Source organism: Bactrocera latifrons, unplaced genomic scaffold (genome assembly GCF_001853355.1).
Source record: "Bactrocera latifrons isolate USDA-ARS-PBARC rearing strain unplaced genomic scaffold, ASM185335v1 scaffold_61, whole genome shotgun sequence".
In the NCBI taxonomy this organism is placed as follows: domain Eukaryota; kingdom Metazoa; phylum Arthropoda; class Insecta; order Diptera; family Tephritidae; genus Bactrocera; species Bactrocera latifrons.
The window spans coordinates 1,404,316-1,419,005 of NW_017537279.1; the positions used below are offsets into that span (position 1 = coordinate 1,404,316).

Sequence of the window (14,690 nt, forward strand, 5' to 3'; positions counted from 1 at the left end):
TTTTTTTGGAAATTATAGTCTCATTTAAAAACTATTTAGTAAAAAAAAAACCGATTTTAAAGCAAGCATAACCTCCGCAAGAGAGGATTATTAATTAGTATAGACCATAAAAGGGATCGCTTGACAGCGAGCACTGTTTAAGAGAGTTCAGTCTAAAATAAAGATAATGAACTCATGTCATACCTACCATATTGCTGGTAGCAGCGATCTCGTTCAGTACGCAATAGCAGTTTCAATCGCAATCAATGTTACTTACAATTTGGGCCATTAACAATTGAACCACTATGGCAGCTAAGGTAAAGAAATAACACACAAAAGGCCACAACGGCCAGTGACAATTGAAAATTCCGCACACGTTTCACACAAAATTAATAAAAAAAAAAAAAAATTAAAAACAAAATGAATAATAAGCGACTGGCGTACTCGTTACAATGCGAGTAAATAACAAGCGTAGAAAACATAATTGAATGCAAAGAAATCGAGGCATGCGATAAAGAGCGAAACGGTAAAAGAAAAGCACGAAATGCCGGAGACCATAAACGTTATGTTAAGCAATCGAGGCTTGCTAAGCTGCGCTTGTATTCCGCCACCGACAGCCAGCTGAGCAGACGCCAAAGAATGCGATTTCTTTTTTCTACGAGTATTTACCTGTTTTGCTTGCCGTTCATTATATAGTCATTTTTTGTTTTTTTTTTTTATTTGTCGACTTAATAATAGCGAATGCCGCAACACAACAGAAAGCTGAAAAAGAGCATGCGCGCGCGATATGGCAACACTGCATTGCAACAACACACAGCGCATCGCGACAAACAGCTGTGCAGCTTGCACATGCGCGATTTTCGTTGGGCGGGTGCAACCATAAATAACCGCTTGACACGCAAGGCAGCCGCGATAAAAGTGAAAGAAGCACCAGGACGTACGCTGAAACCGAATATGTGCCGTGGAGTTAGGCGCACACGCGCATCTTCGGAAAAGTACCAAAAGTAGCAAGATCAGATCAAAAATATCGCGTTTATGCCACAATAATACAAAATGCAAACAACAAGTTTCGAGCGTGTCTACAAAGGCAAAGGGGGAAACTTCACAAGACATGGCAGTCTGCACATGCGCGCAACTTGTTTCGAAAACCAAACAAAAAACAAACTCAAAAACTTTACCTTGCATTGATTGTGCGGCGTTTAATTTGAATTTACAGGAGCAGCCACTGCTGACGATGGCTCCAGCCTGTCGCTCGCTTTCGAAAACGTGCCGCCGTCTCGAAATTTACACTAAAGGTCACTTTCTATATTCTTTGCGCGCCTTTCTCCGCCCGCCCTCTGCACTTTTTGCTTGATTTTTTTCGAAAACACTATTTTTCTTTTAATTTATGCTGCGCGTTTTTATTGTATTCTAGAGCAAAATTTATGCAAAACACATAGCCGAGTTGTCACTTTTAATCTGTGTGTTTTCTCTTTTTTTGATACGCATGTATTTTATTTCCTCATTTCTATTATATTATATATTCGCACGAGAGCAAAAACAAAACACAATAATCGCTATGCGTTCGCACTCGCCAACGTACGTACACACACACGAACACGCTTGATCGCCACGGCCCGTCTAGTTCCACTGTCGACGAAGAAAGACACGTCCGCTTGCTGCTAGGTACCGCACTCAACTGACCAACTAGTCTTTTAGCTTTCAACGCTCTTGCGTCTAACGAGTAGTCGGTTGGAGCTTATGAAGAAATGATTATAGGTTAACGCGAGCTTTAAACTCGTTTAGCGTCAGCTTGGAGCTTCGTATATGTCTTACAGTGAAGCTTGCCTTGTGGGCGGTTTAGGCTTTCAAAGCTAACAGTTACACGATCACTGGGCACAGCACTTTGTTTATTATGTTCTACCATTTTATTGAAAACTTTGTATGAGCTTTTTTTTTTTTTTTTTTTTTTTTTTTTTTTTTTTTTTTTTTTTTTTTTTTTTTTTTTTTTTTTTTTTTTTTTTTTGTTTTGAGCTTCACAGTGTTATGAAAAAGACTAGTGCAGGTTAAACAGATAAAGTTCAACTTGAAATGATAAACATTTTAACGAAAATTTGAAATTGATTTAATCGTAAACGTAGAAGGCATCGTTACAAAGTGATCTGGTGAGCAGAAGTTCTTTGTTTTTTGCATTAAATTAAAATTAAATATGTAGCATTTTAATACAAAGTTTGCTGCCATTTTAAGGATAATTTCATAATGATACTCGCATGGAAACCATCTTCCTTATTTGCTGCTGGGCAGTTGATTCTCCAAGCAAAATTTTCATCTTCACATATTCGCCACGAACAGAAACATGTAGTAATCACTTGGTACCAGATTCAAACTAGAATGTGGATGTGTAAGGACCTACCAAACTAGCTCTTGCAGCTCCTGGCGAATTCCACTCAATGCGTATGGCCTGGCTTTGCTCGGATTGATTACAATTTCTGTCCTATTGGCTAAAGCTGACCACTAATTGGCGATTACTTCTTTTAGAACGTCCAATTTTGTATAGTACAAGTCTGGTTTAAGAGTGTGACTGTAGCGGAGCAGCATATAATAATAATAATAATACCCAACGATTACCCTCCTCCCGCCCAACCGACGCGCGGGGCGCAATCCGCGAACGAGCGGAATTAGCCGAGTCATAAAAGTCAAGGGAGTTTTAAGCGTTGCGATCTTAAGCTGCTCAGCTACAGAAACAAAAATTTCAACAGCCAAAATTAAGAATTAGATTAAAGTCTATAATTTTAAAATGTTACTTATTAAGAGTAGATAAAATAACTTATTTAATGGTAAAGAGTGAATCTGTTAGATCAAATTGTGCTGGAGTGAGAATTGAAATCGTGACATATACGGCGGAATGGTTCGTTTAACTCGAAATTTGTTCTAGAAAATTTTAAAATTAAAGGTCTAAACTGCCTGGTAGAGCGAGCGGGAATGTTAAAATTAATATTAGACAAGAGAGATGGGCTACAGGCTGACCCATTGATGAGTTTTATAAGAAATATTATACCAAGCATTTCCCGACGACTAGTGAGTGTAGGGAGATTTATAAGCTTTAAACGGTTAGTATAAGGGGGAAGATTTAAATTGGAATCCCAATGCAAATAATTTAAGGCAAAAAGTAAAAATTRTTTTTGAACGGACTCTATTTTCTCAGAATGAACTTGATAACAACGGTTCCATACCACGGAATCATACTCTAATATAGGCCTCACCAAAGATGTAAAAAGAATTTTTGTAGTAAGCGGATCTCTAAATTCTTTAGACCAACGTTTAACAAGACCAAGAGCACCTTTAGCTTTAAAAACCATGGAAGRTRTRYGARGATTAAAATTGAGTTTGGGGTCCATAGTTACTCCCAAGTCAACAAAACTGCATACTTGCTCCAACCTAAAGTTTTGTATTACGTATGAAGTAGGGTCTACGTGAAAAGCACATCGTTTTACATTTTTTAAGGTTCAATGGCATGTCATTTCTAACACACCAAGAAGCTAGGTTGTTTAAGTCTGTTTTCAACTGACATCTTGCGCTATTCGAGGTGAATGATTTAAAAAGTTTTGCATAAAACTTTTGAAAACTTAACAACAGATGATATTAATGACAATAAATAACAAGAACAGAATTGGACCAAGATGGCTGCCTTGAGGAACGCCTGAAGGAACATTGTTTATGTCGGAAAGAGTATCGTTAAATATGACTTGTTGAAWTYTATTACTAAGGTAAGAAGCAACCCATTTTAGAAATATTGGTTGAAAACCAAGAAGATCAAGTTTATTCAAAAGAATTGAATGGTTTACTTTATCAAAAGCTTTACTAAAATCTGTGTATATAACATCAGTATTCTTATTCTCCCTAAAACCCGTTGATACATGAGAAATGAAATTCAAGCAAATTAGTTATTGTAGATTTCCTTTTACGAAAACCGTGCTGAGAACAAGAAATTAGTGGAGAGATCCGGAAGGTTATGTCGTCTGTTAAAATTGCTTCAAAAAGTTTAGGTATTGCAGACAACTTTGCTATTCCCCTATAGTTTTCAATAGATGACCTAAATCCACTCTTATGTAAAGGAATTATAAATGACTTTTTCCATATGGATGGAAATAAGCCTTGCATAAGAGGTGATTTCCTCTCATTCCCACAAAACACATAGCAAAAACTTCCTGCCCACCAATCCTGGCTTTTCCCCCGTTTCCTCCTTTCACGGCGTTTCGAACACGACCGTTTTCGCTTGACGTTGTCATAATTGATCCAATTCTCAGCAGCTGTAACAATCCGCTTTAGAATTGGAATCAATATCGTTGCGATATATTATATGTTTAGCTCTCTTTCAAGAGCGGAGGGAGAACTTTCCTCTATTGTTTGAACTTCTACACATGAATTCATCCTTCACTTCGTATCTACTCATATTTAAATGATTTCAAATGGTTCTTTGTGCCGAGCTTAGCTCCTCGGAAAACGAAATAATGGTGACATGACATCATTTTTTTTTTTTTTTCAATATTTTCGACCTTTAAACAATACTGAGTTCAGCAATCAGAAAAGGGTCTCAGAGGCTGCCCCAGTTAAGCCATAATAAGGTTCCTTCATTCTCCAGGGTGTTAATCACAATAAGCCATATCTAGCAACTCAGTGTATTTGGTAGCACAACAGATTATTTTCAACCAACCTCCGCGGGTTCTGCATTCCGCTGTATCCACTTTTCCCATTTTCTGAAGGATAGCTACCATTTGCCAGCAAGTTTTTATTTATTTTTAATAGGGGGAAACTTCAAAGATACCGTCATTTGTCTGAACGGTATGTTCGATTCGTATTGACCTATAAAGATACACCTCCTTTAGGAAAACGCCCAAGCAATGAGCCTACGCACTAAACCCTTAATTCTATCATTATTGCTCGCATTCGGCCCACGGGACTGCCAAACATTAGTCATTCGGCTCTTCAGTCATGCATTTTCGCCCTAAGTCCGGTTAATCCTTCTGTTTTCGTTGTCTTGTCAATATTTCCTCCTTAACTCTTGCATAGTTATAGCACGCTCTTAGTCTGTCTCAGATCACCTTCGATTGGATCATGTAAGACCGATATTCTCCGGCAACACTGGATCATTTATCAGTTTCTCTACTTCAAAATTCTCTTTTTATACTTTGAGCTGATGCAGAAGTAGCAACGTGTTTCGTCATTATGTGCATATTTGGAGAGATATTCTCAATAACAATGGTGTTCTCTTAAAACCTGATAAGACAAGTTTTATTGAATACTCGCTTAACTTCTGTGGCCATTATGTTTGGTAGCATGTGAACTGCTATGGCTCCAGCCGCCTGATGTGATTCAGTTCAGTAGACACATAAAACCCTGATTGCACTTAGTCGGATTATTGACTTCGCATATTTCTGCTACAGCGCTGTCCCCCATGTACGTGAAGCGTACATAAGTATGGACTGACTTACTTTGGTCACAAGGACTCCTCTACTCTGGATTCACCAATGTTAGTCATTAACCTCGTTAGCGCCGCTGTCATTATTGAGGGTTTTCCACAGGCTTTATGAGTGTATGGAAGACATCTTTTGGTCTGTCCACCGTCAGCACCACCCCGAAGTAATTTTTTTGCCCTGTGCTGCTTGTGTTCCAAAACCTGAGGTGTCCCTTTATTTTTATCTATTATTTCTACTAATCCTCATCATTTTAAAGTATATTATACAGTAACTTCCAATGGACTCCTGGCAAAGATCAAAGGTACCCTTGTAATAAAAAGTGCGATTTTGTAAACTTACACATTTTATTGGATGTTTAAATTATATATTCCCTTCGAACCGCTCACCTACTTTTGAACTTTTAAGTGGCTTGACTCCTAACTACCGCCGATACAACTATACCCTTGAGCTAGTGACAGTGCAATTGAGTTTAAACATACTTTCCTCGATAGTGCCATTTAAAAGCGCAAGCGAAAGTTAGTTGGAGCAACATTGATGTATCGTTCTCCACGTGCAAAATGCTTGCTTACGCTTGTACACGCTTAGCATGGGTGTTTTAACTCCATATTCTATATCTCTAAGCTATAACGGTGACAAATTCCTGCAATGTTGCATCAAACAAGTACATAAACACACCACATCTACGCCGAAATGTAGCAGAATGAACCCTGCAAAAAATGCGATCAGTCTGCGACTAGTCCGCGATTAGTCGTACTTTAGACGTTCGAAACGCTGTTATTAACGCGAGATGGGCGGACATCATCGACGCTTATGAAAAAATTAGTAACAGAAAACTGCTGTATCAGACTAGAGATGGATCACGACAAATAGAAGTTATGTCGGGGGCAGCACAAGGGTCCATTTTATGCCCAGGCCTGTGGAACATTAGTTATGTTGGAATACTAAAACTGGAAATGCCAAACGTATCATATTTAGTAGGTTACGTGGACGACATAGCCACAGAAATCACAGCCCGAGACACAGAGAAAGCTCATCTGAATCAGGTCATGATACGATCGCAAAAATGGATTGGCTCACATAACCTAGACAAAAGGCTTGTCCTCAGATTAAACTTTTAGGTAAAAATCCAGTACGCCGTAGGAAAGACAGCGAAAATCACCTCCTGCCTTAGCAAACTAATGGAGGACTCACATAAGGAAAGAGAAAGCTCTTAACGTCAACAACCACCAGCGTCTTACTATGCGGAGTAGAGATTTGGACAGATATGCTAAAAAATAAATACGTAAGGCCAGCAGTGTAGTCATAAGTGGCAATGCTCCCCTTTGACCTTTTAGCGCACGAAAGAAAAAAGCTGTGGGAGCAATTGAAAAAATAAAGAAAGCCACGACACTCGCAAGGCAACGATGAAGGGAGCATGAGAGTCGTGGCAAATGTAATTATAACAGATTTAAACTCATTGACAAGTCGTAAATGTGGAGAAATCGACTAGACACAACAAAACTACTATCCGGATATGGATATTTCTGAAAATATCTTCGTAGATAGATAAAGTCAAAGAGCCATCATGCGGTCCGATGGCCGATGGTTCCATAGAGGAGGGTTTTTACTGACCTAAAAGTGGCACGTACCGGCTGTGTTAGGCATTTTTCGCTCCCTCACCACAAAGCCTACGAAAAGAGATTAACCGCAAATCTGTTCTATGCGAACATTGAAGACGAAGCTATACAAAGATTCAACCCACTAAAGCTATTCTTCGAACCAACTAATACCTAACTGTAATACAAAGATATGCCTAATTCATTCATAATTTTATCCTGTAGAGAGTAGTACGGGGTGTAGGCTCTTTTAAGAGTTCTCCCCCGAATTTTTGGCATGGTTCGTATTAAGTTGCTTGCAAGTGTTTTGAGGTTGTTTTGTATATCCGATCATAAGTGTTGTGCGTGGCTTAACTAAAACTACTTGTACTTGCCGAACTTTTGCTCCCTCTTACAAATCCCCTACAGTTGGCGCCATCTTTATTAAGTTCTACATGCATAAATAAGTAACTCGCACCCTTCACGGTTTTGTGTTATTGGCGATACTCCGCCACTTTGCTGCACTGGCAATTGCTTTGGCAGCTTTGTATTTACAATAACAAAGTGCCTGAAGTGAAGGGATTTTAGCTGCACGACTTTTGCGAGCTAAATGTGCAATTCACTTCTTTCTGTGCCATTGTTATTAGTCTTTTTAAAATCGAAAGAAGTGAATCATTTTATAAAATCTCACTTAAGAGAGGTTGGGGTGGTTTCCTTGGTGGAATCTAAGAAAGGTCACTCAACCTACTCAAAAGAGTATAACCTAAAACCTTAAAACTTCCTTTCTGCAATTGACGCCAGAGAAAATCTTGAACGTACAAATCAAGGCCGCAGCATCACCTGGAATCAAGAGGCATAGACTAAAGCAGATCCGTAAAGACTGTACTCCATATACTGGTATGAATTAAAAATTAAAAAAGAAGAAATATTGAAGTATTCCTAAACATTTCTGAAGCACTTAATATGATTCTACTCAACCCATTCTGAATAATGCCAGGCAACAGTCTCGTGAGCTCAAGAAGGATGAAAGCAGAAGGGACCGACGATAAAACAACCAAGCAAGTCTATAGAGGCACTTCGTAGGATGGAGTGCTCCCTACATCGCCATGCACAATAGTTCTTAAGAAACTGTTACAGAACTTAGATGGCAAAGCCTCCACGATTGGTTGAAAAAAGCGAGTCTGGGGTTGGATCCGAAGAAAACGAATTGACTTGTTTTCACTAAAAGATAAAAAATCCCTCCATGTTGTGGAAGAAACAACCAGAAATTCTTGCCATGTCTTATATGCATGTAAGCAGATGCCCTATTGTAAGGAAAATTTTGCTCTACGGTGCAGTAGTTTGTTGGCGTGGCTTATGGAAATCCACTTACCGGAATTCAACAATTCGCTGCGTTGTGCACAGTAAGAGCTCTAATAATGAATTCAATGACAGCTCCTGAACTATTGCTCGACTTGCCACCTATAGATCTCTTCACTGAAAACTGAGTTGGAAAAAAGAGGCGAGAACTACTTGCTACAGGACAATTGACATACAGAACCTTCCGGCATAGCTCAGTGGGTAATGGAGCTGCACCTTAACATATTTTCTACCTGAAATATATGAAACATTTAGACGGAGAATTGAGGAAACAGTTTGCGCAGCCAACACTGCAGCTTATTTCAAATATAAATCTTTGCTATTGGGAAAGCCACGGAACTTTTAACACACCGGCAGGTAACTACAGAGTTAACGTCTACCTTGACAGCCAAGCAGGCCATAACCTCGTTTCGCTTAACAGCCAAAAGTGACTTCTGAAGCAAAGTAGCAGTTGAGAGTGTCGCCAGGTACAAGCAATTTAACTTTTCCAGGGTGCCAGATCAAAAAGGCATAGTGGGTAATGAAATAGTGTCCGAAATTGCCAATAGTGGTGAACAGCTGTTACTCAAAATTGATAAACGAATTCATTGATAATACGTCAATTTGGACAGAAGCATGAAAATTAAGGTCAAAACGAGTTGAAACAATACTCCAGGAGCAAAACTACAATAGTCATTTGCTAAACAGTAGATTTCAAATACCATATATAAACTTTCTACAGGTACTCGATAGAAGAGACTTTAAGCAAATATGAAGGAACATAATTGGAATACTCACTGGTCACGGTCTTGTGGCGGAATACGCCGCAGAATTGATAGAATCTGATAGGGTGTGTGATACTGAAAAAGGTATCGTTGGTAAGACCACAAAGTCGATTGACATTTCCTTGACGAAGGCAACCTAAGGGAAAAGTTCTTCCCATAGACTACTTAACAGCACTCCGTTTCGTATCACGAAATACCAAAACTAGTCAATGCTAGCTCATTAGCCTACTAGACAAGTCTAATCTATCCATTCCTTTATTTAATTTATTTTTTTTTTTGTTTTTTTTTTTTTTTGTTAGCTTATATACATATGTACATACATAGATCTAAGGATTGAATTATCTTATGGTGTAGTCACGCAGTAGAGGCAATCATTCGCACTGTACGTAATTTTTTCGATGCTATATCTCATACCTACCGCATTATCTCTTTAATTGTTTCCGTTATCTACAAAAATTGCAAATTAATTGTCAACAAATTAATGCCTAATTGCTTAACATAATGCAAACAGATTAATTTACGAGCATACAGGTTTGTGAGAGATAAGAGTTATCTCATAAACACTTACAGCTGCCCTCTAAATGACGAAACTATATTAGATACATATAAATTACAGAATATAATAACACTATGCGGCAAAAACGAAATTTGTCTTGTTATTGCACCAAATTATTAGTCTCTAGAGATTGAGTCCAAGGAAAAAACATAATTTCTGGTTTTTCGAAGTTAGCCTGCAAAATCGGAACACTTGACTTCTTAAACACTAAAAAATAAAAGTATGTATGTATGTACCTGATCTACCCTTTCCTCTTTTTAATAGGGGCTAGTAGTTGTACGTCAGACTTATATGACCGATGCGGGAACAAGTGAAAGTTCGATATTCGGATTAAATATTTTGAAAAGTACTAGTCTGATTTATGACGAAGCACACTCATTGTCTTAAAATGCGTGATTAGTATTAGAATTAGACAATTTTTGAAAAATGTAAAAAATGCAGCTTTTTTGAGAGTTCAGATCACAGTCAGCCAGCGGGTGGACTGTAAATCGAAGAAACTTCGGAGTTGTTGACCAACGTTTGCCAAGCTCGCGAATGGTCCATATATCCAACGGCAGAGCGCAATAGGAGAGTATAATAATGAGTATAAGATTATAATATAGCATAAATTATTATTTATTTCAAATTTTTTGTACATTATATGTATATTAGCTGGATGTGCCAAATATTTAAAGTATTAATAATTGAATGCGTTCCACAGGTATATACCGATTTATTGCGCCGAATCCAGCTCTTTGCTATAAGAGCTTGCATCGCTACAATCGACACCTTCGTCCCGCTCATTGCCATGCAATTCGCTGTTGACTTTCACTTTATCACCTAACGGTTGAATCCGAAGCTTGGTAACATCGCTACTTTCTCGTGCAGCAGGTTTACAACAAAAACTCCGAGTAAGCGCGTCCGTTTTATTTATCCAAAAGCTGCCACAGCACGTGGATTTCGACGCTAGCAGGGATGCAGCACCATCCTCACCCAATCCAGCAGAGCTTGCCATTGGATACGTCGCGATATGCTGTTTGCTTTGATTACACAACCGAAAACTGCAAAATCCACTGCAAAAAGTAGTCTTAATAAAGTGCGCAAATTTTAAGATATCCGTTAGAAAGGTGTAAAAGAAGGGGTTCAGCATGGAATTGGTTAAGTTGAGAATGCCGAAAAAGTAATGCAAAATTATTGGAAAGCGGCCTGTATAAATGCCACCTATGCGCATTAACATCAAAATCCAGGTGGGTGAACGCAGAAAGAGAAAAGCAGTAATTAACAAAATGATAACGGTAAACATGCATAGATGACGTGTTTCACGATTGCTCCTGTTGCTCGTCTTAGTAGGCGCAGAGCTTGTAGTGTTCGTCGGAAAAGTAATGTTCGTATCGCTCGGCTCGCTTGGTTGCGGTATTTTGTTGTCGGTCGTGTTTATGCCGACTCCATTGGAAATAGTTAGGCAGCTGCTTGGCCGTACTCTCGAATCGATTGGATTCTCTTTTAAGTTCCGCTCGCCGTCTACACATTTTCTCAAACAGATGCAGTTGGGGTGTCTCCACCAACTTTTATGCTGTTTCTTACTGACTGTGGCAGCAGTGTGACGACTTTTCCACAATTGCTTCGCAATCACCGAGTTCATCCATATAAAAGCAATTATTGTGGGAATGAAAATGACGCCGAAAATTGCAAAGTAGTATATAGCGATAGATGACTGAAAATATATCAAGTTGGAGCAATATTATACAATATAAATAGGATATGTTAGAAGGTCTGGAATTCAACGAAAACAAACTTATAAGTTATGGAAGTTCCCGATGCAGGCGACTGGAAACTGCAAACATATACCGTATCTCTTGACTCTACAGTATAACTATATCTACTATCACTATATCCAATCTAAAAATTGGCAAAATCGGATCGTAACTGCTCAAGGCCCCTGTTACGGGGTATATAGACCCCAGTATTTATGAATTTATGTGTGTCAAAAATGGATTGAATCGGGTCAGTACTGCCCGTAGCCTCCCCTATACCATGCTTAATAGATGGACTTTCGAACTTTCGGTTGACTTTATATCGCAATCGGCCAATGTGAGCAATCTATTAACTTCTTCTTCTTTATTGTTGTATACACCGCTTATGGTAGCACGCCAATCATTCTTCCTTTTTCCTGTTTGACGCCGATGGGAGATTCCAAGTGTAGCTAGGTCTTTCTCTACCTGGTCCTTCCAACTCGGCTTCCCCTAGCGGGCACTGCGTCGAATACTCTCAGGGCTGGAGTGTTTTCATCCATTCGGACGACATCACCTACCAGCCAGCCAGCGTAGCCACCACCTCTTAATTCACTGAACTAAGTCTTTTTCCGCCGCAACGGTACTTTGCAGAGTGCGCGCATCGGCTGGATTCGGTAGAAAGCATTCCTAGCTAACGAACGAGTGACTGGTTGTCTCCGAAAAACTCCAGAGTCAGGCCATGTCCAAGTGCAAGCCGAAAGGCAGCGTTCGTTAGAGCAGAGGTACGCGATTAAATTCTGTGTGAAACTCAGAAAATCTGCGACAGAGACGTTTGATATGATCAAGGAGGCTTACCTTGATGTTGCCTTAGCAAGAAGTGGTGTGTTTCAGTGGCCCTAGGCCATTTTCGAGAGCCAGGAAGAGTTCAGTTGAGCAAATTGAAAGTGAAAACGATGCACATTGTTTTTTATGACATCAAAGGCTTCTTCCACCATGAATTTGTTCATATAGAACTTAGCGCTGCCTTACTTGTTTATCATATAACAAATAATATTGTTTCTATCAACAGTCAAATAATTTCGGGGAAAATTGAAAGTTGGCAGGACAATACAAAATTTCTTGACATTTTGCCTATTATCGATCAATTTCGAAAAAATATTGCGTTTTAGGTTGATGCGTGGCCTCATTTGTCGTCTGTGCCACTAATTAGGCCAGTCAATCGAATTGGCCGGCTGAATGACAGTTGTGGGTACATAGCTACCAACATATGTGCTCGCACAGGTGTGCTAGCATGAGCGCCCTCAATGCGCAACAAAGATAAATGCGAATTTTGGGTGCACGCCAGCGTCAGCAGTCACATTTCACACAAGCCAACGACACACACACACACACACATACACTATGGTTCCTTTGGTACACATTCCCGAAAATGGAAACGCTTGTAAAGCAAACACATACAAACCTACCTACCTGATTGGATATGCACATCATCACCAGCTCAGACGTCATCAGCATGGCGTAAGACTGATTGTTGTTGCCGGTGTGTTGTTCCCAAGCGCTTTTTATTACTGTTTCGGCAGAGGTTTCATATAACGTAGGCATAGATGTGTAAGATTCCGCTGCTGTTGTTGCTGTTGTTACAGTAGCTGAGCCGGCACTAGCAATTGTAGTGTTGTACGTGTTGGGTACAGGAATCCAGTGCCTCGTTAGTATGTGAACGGCGTGTAATTCATAGACACGAGACACCGGCCATGAAGTGCCAATGGCTGCTGCCCATAAGGCGAGCATGCTAAGCACACAGAAAATGACACCCGGATTCCAAAAACTAATTACCGCGCACATAACGGCAAAATAACGATCCATTGCTATGCCGACAAGCGTTATTGAGCTCACCAAAATCGCGGCAGTGGTGATGGAGGGCACCACTCGGCACATGCCGCTTCCAAGTAGCTGAAAAATCGAGCGAAGTAGCTTAAAATTGCAACATTTTTACTTCGAGTGCAAATAAATCGTATTTTATAATCCATATAGACGTGTGATTCACACCACTGACTTACCCAAACCTGCGAATATTCCTGTAATATTTGACTCAAATAGGCCATTGTGAGGAAGGTGGTGTTAATCAAATCGCTAATCGCCAGCGATATGAGGCAAGCACGAAAAAACGGCCGGAGTTGTCGTCGCATGTTCGCACGCAACGAGCAGATGTTGCCACATACCGAAATAATCAGCAACAACGACATAACAGTTGTGAGCGTGATACGTTCGGTGGCGGTCACCGTGATCAGATCCTCCTTGAATATGCCGATATATGACCCCAAGACGAATATTTTAGCTTCATTTTCTGCGCTGTTGTTCCTAAAGCCATCCGCCACTACCACTTCGTCATCATTAGCAAATCCCTGCGCTTCGCTTACGTTCAGCGTACTTTTAACGTGGCGTACGGCGTTTTCTATGAATTTTCGATTTTCAAACAAGCAAGCCATATTTTGTAACCAGAAATCGGTCTACTATGATGCCAAGTCTTTCGGTTTTGTGGGAATTGTCATTACGTAAATATGGAAAGAGTTAAATAACAAATTTATTAAGGGGATATTACTTGAATCTTTACAGTACTTCACAACCTCTTTGAGATGAAATAAAATTGGACCAGAGTTAGAAATTGAGAATGTTGAGGTTTCTTGCATTATTTTAGTCTAGCAGTTGAAAAACTATGAGACGGTCGAAATTCAGGTCAGCAAGTTATACTTTCCCAAAAGGAAATTTCGGAGACCTTACAGAGTACAAGTGTATATTTACATATCAATGACCAACGGCTAGAAAAGTTACTCAAACTTACTAATCGACCTTGCAGGCGAAAGCGCTGCAACAAAATCAACTTCAAGTTTGGCGGAGTTAAGTGAATTCTTCAAAAGAACCTTCGGGCATAGCACCATAAGCAGACAGTTGGTGGATAAAATAGACCACATACCCTGCCGCCTTATTTGAAAAAAAAAAATATTTTAAGTAACAATCAAAAAACCTCCCGGATTATCTTTCAAGCGGAATTCTCACAAATGCACCTGAGAACGCAGGAAACAACTTAAGGATATCAGTATACTTGTATAAGAACGTTGATAGCCAGGCCGCAATTAAGGAAATAATCTGACATCACTTCATCTCAGAGAGTGTCCTTATAAGCAGGAAGCCAGCAGTTTTAGCGACTGCATATGTAACGGGTTCCAGGCCACAATTCAATTTCGGAAAACCAAATAGCTGAAGATATTGCCAAAAGTGCCATCCGTCTGCCT

The 14,690-nt window shown here is 39.6% G+C and overlaps 2 protein-coding genes across 4 annotated transcripts in view; both read right to left on the minus strand.

The window, feature by feature from the left end:
• Positions 1-1,643, minus strand: part of LOC108975107 (sphingomyelin phosphodiesterase) — a 30,433-nt gene extending 28,790 nt beyond the window's left edge. For all 3 annotated transcript variants that reach the window (XM_018943386.1, XM_018943385.1, XM_018943387.1), the window contains exon 1: positions 1,158-1,643. The gene's annotated coding sequence lies outside the window, so the exon portion shown is untranslated. The remainder of the gene's footprint in view (positions 1-1,157) is intronic.
• A 9,788-nt stretch (positions 1,644-11,431) lies between these two features.
• Positions 11,432-13,886, minus strand: LOC108975084 (neuropeptide Y receptor type 2). The gene is made up of 3 exons (XM_018943352.1): positions 13,458-13,886; positions 12,871-13,350; positions 11,432-11,440 (listed from the first exon to the last, which is right to left on the minus strand). The coding sequence occupies exons 1-3, from the start codon at positions 13,884-13,886 to the stop codon at positions 11,432-11,434; spliced, it is 918 nt and encodes a 305-aa protein (XP_018798897.1).
• Between the last annotated feature and the right edge of the window lie 804 nt (positions 13,887-14,690).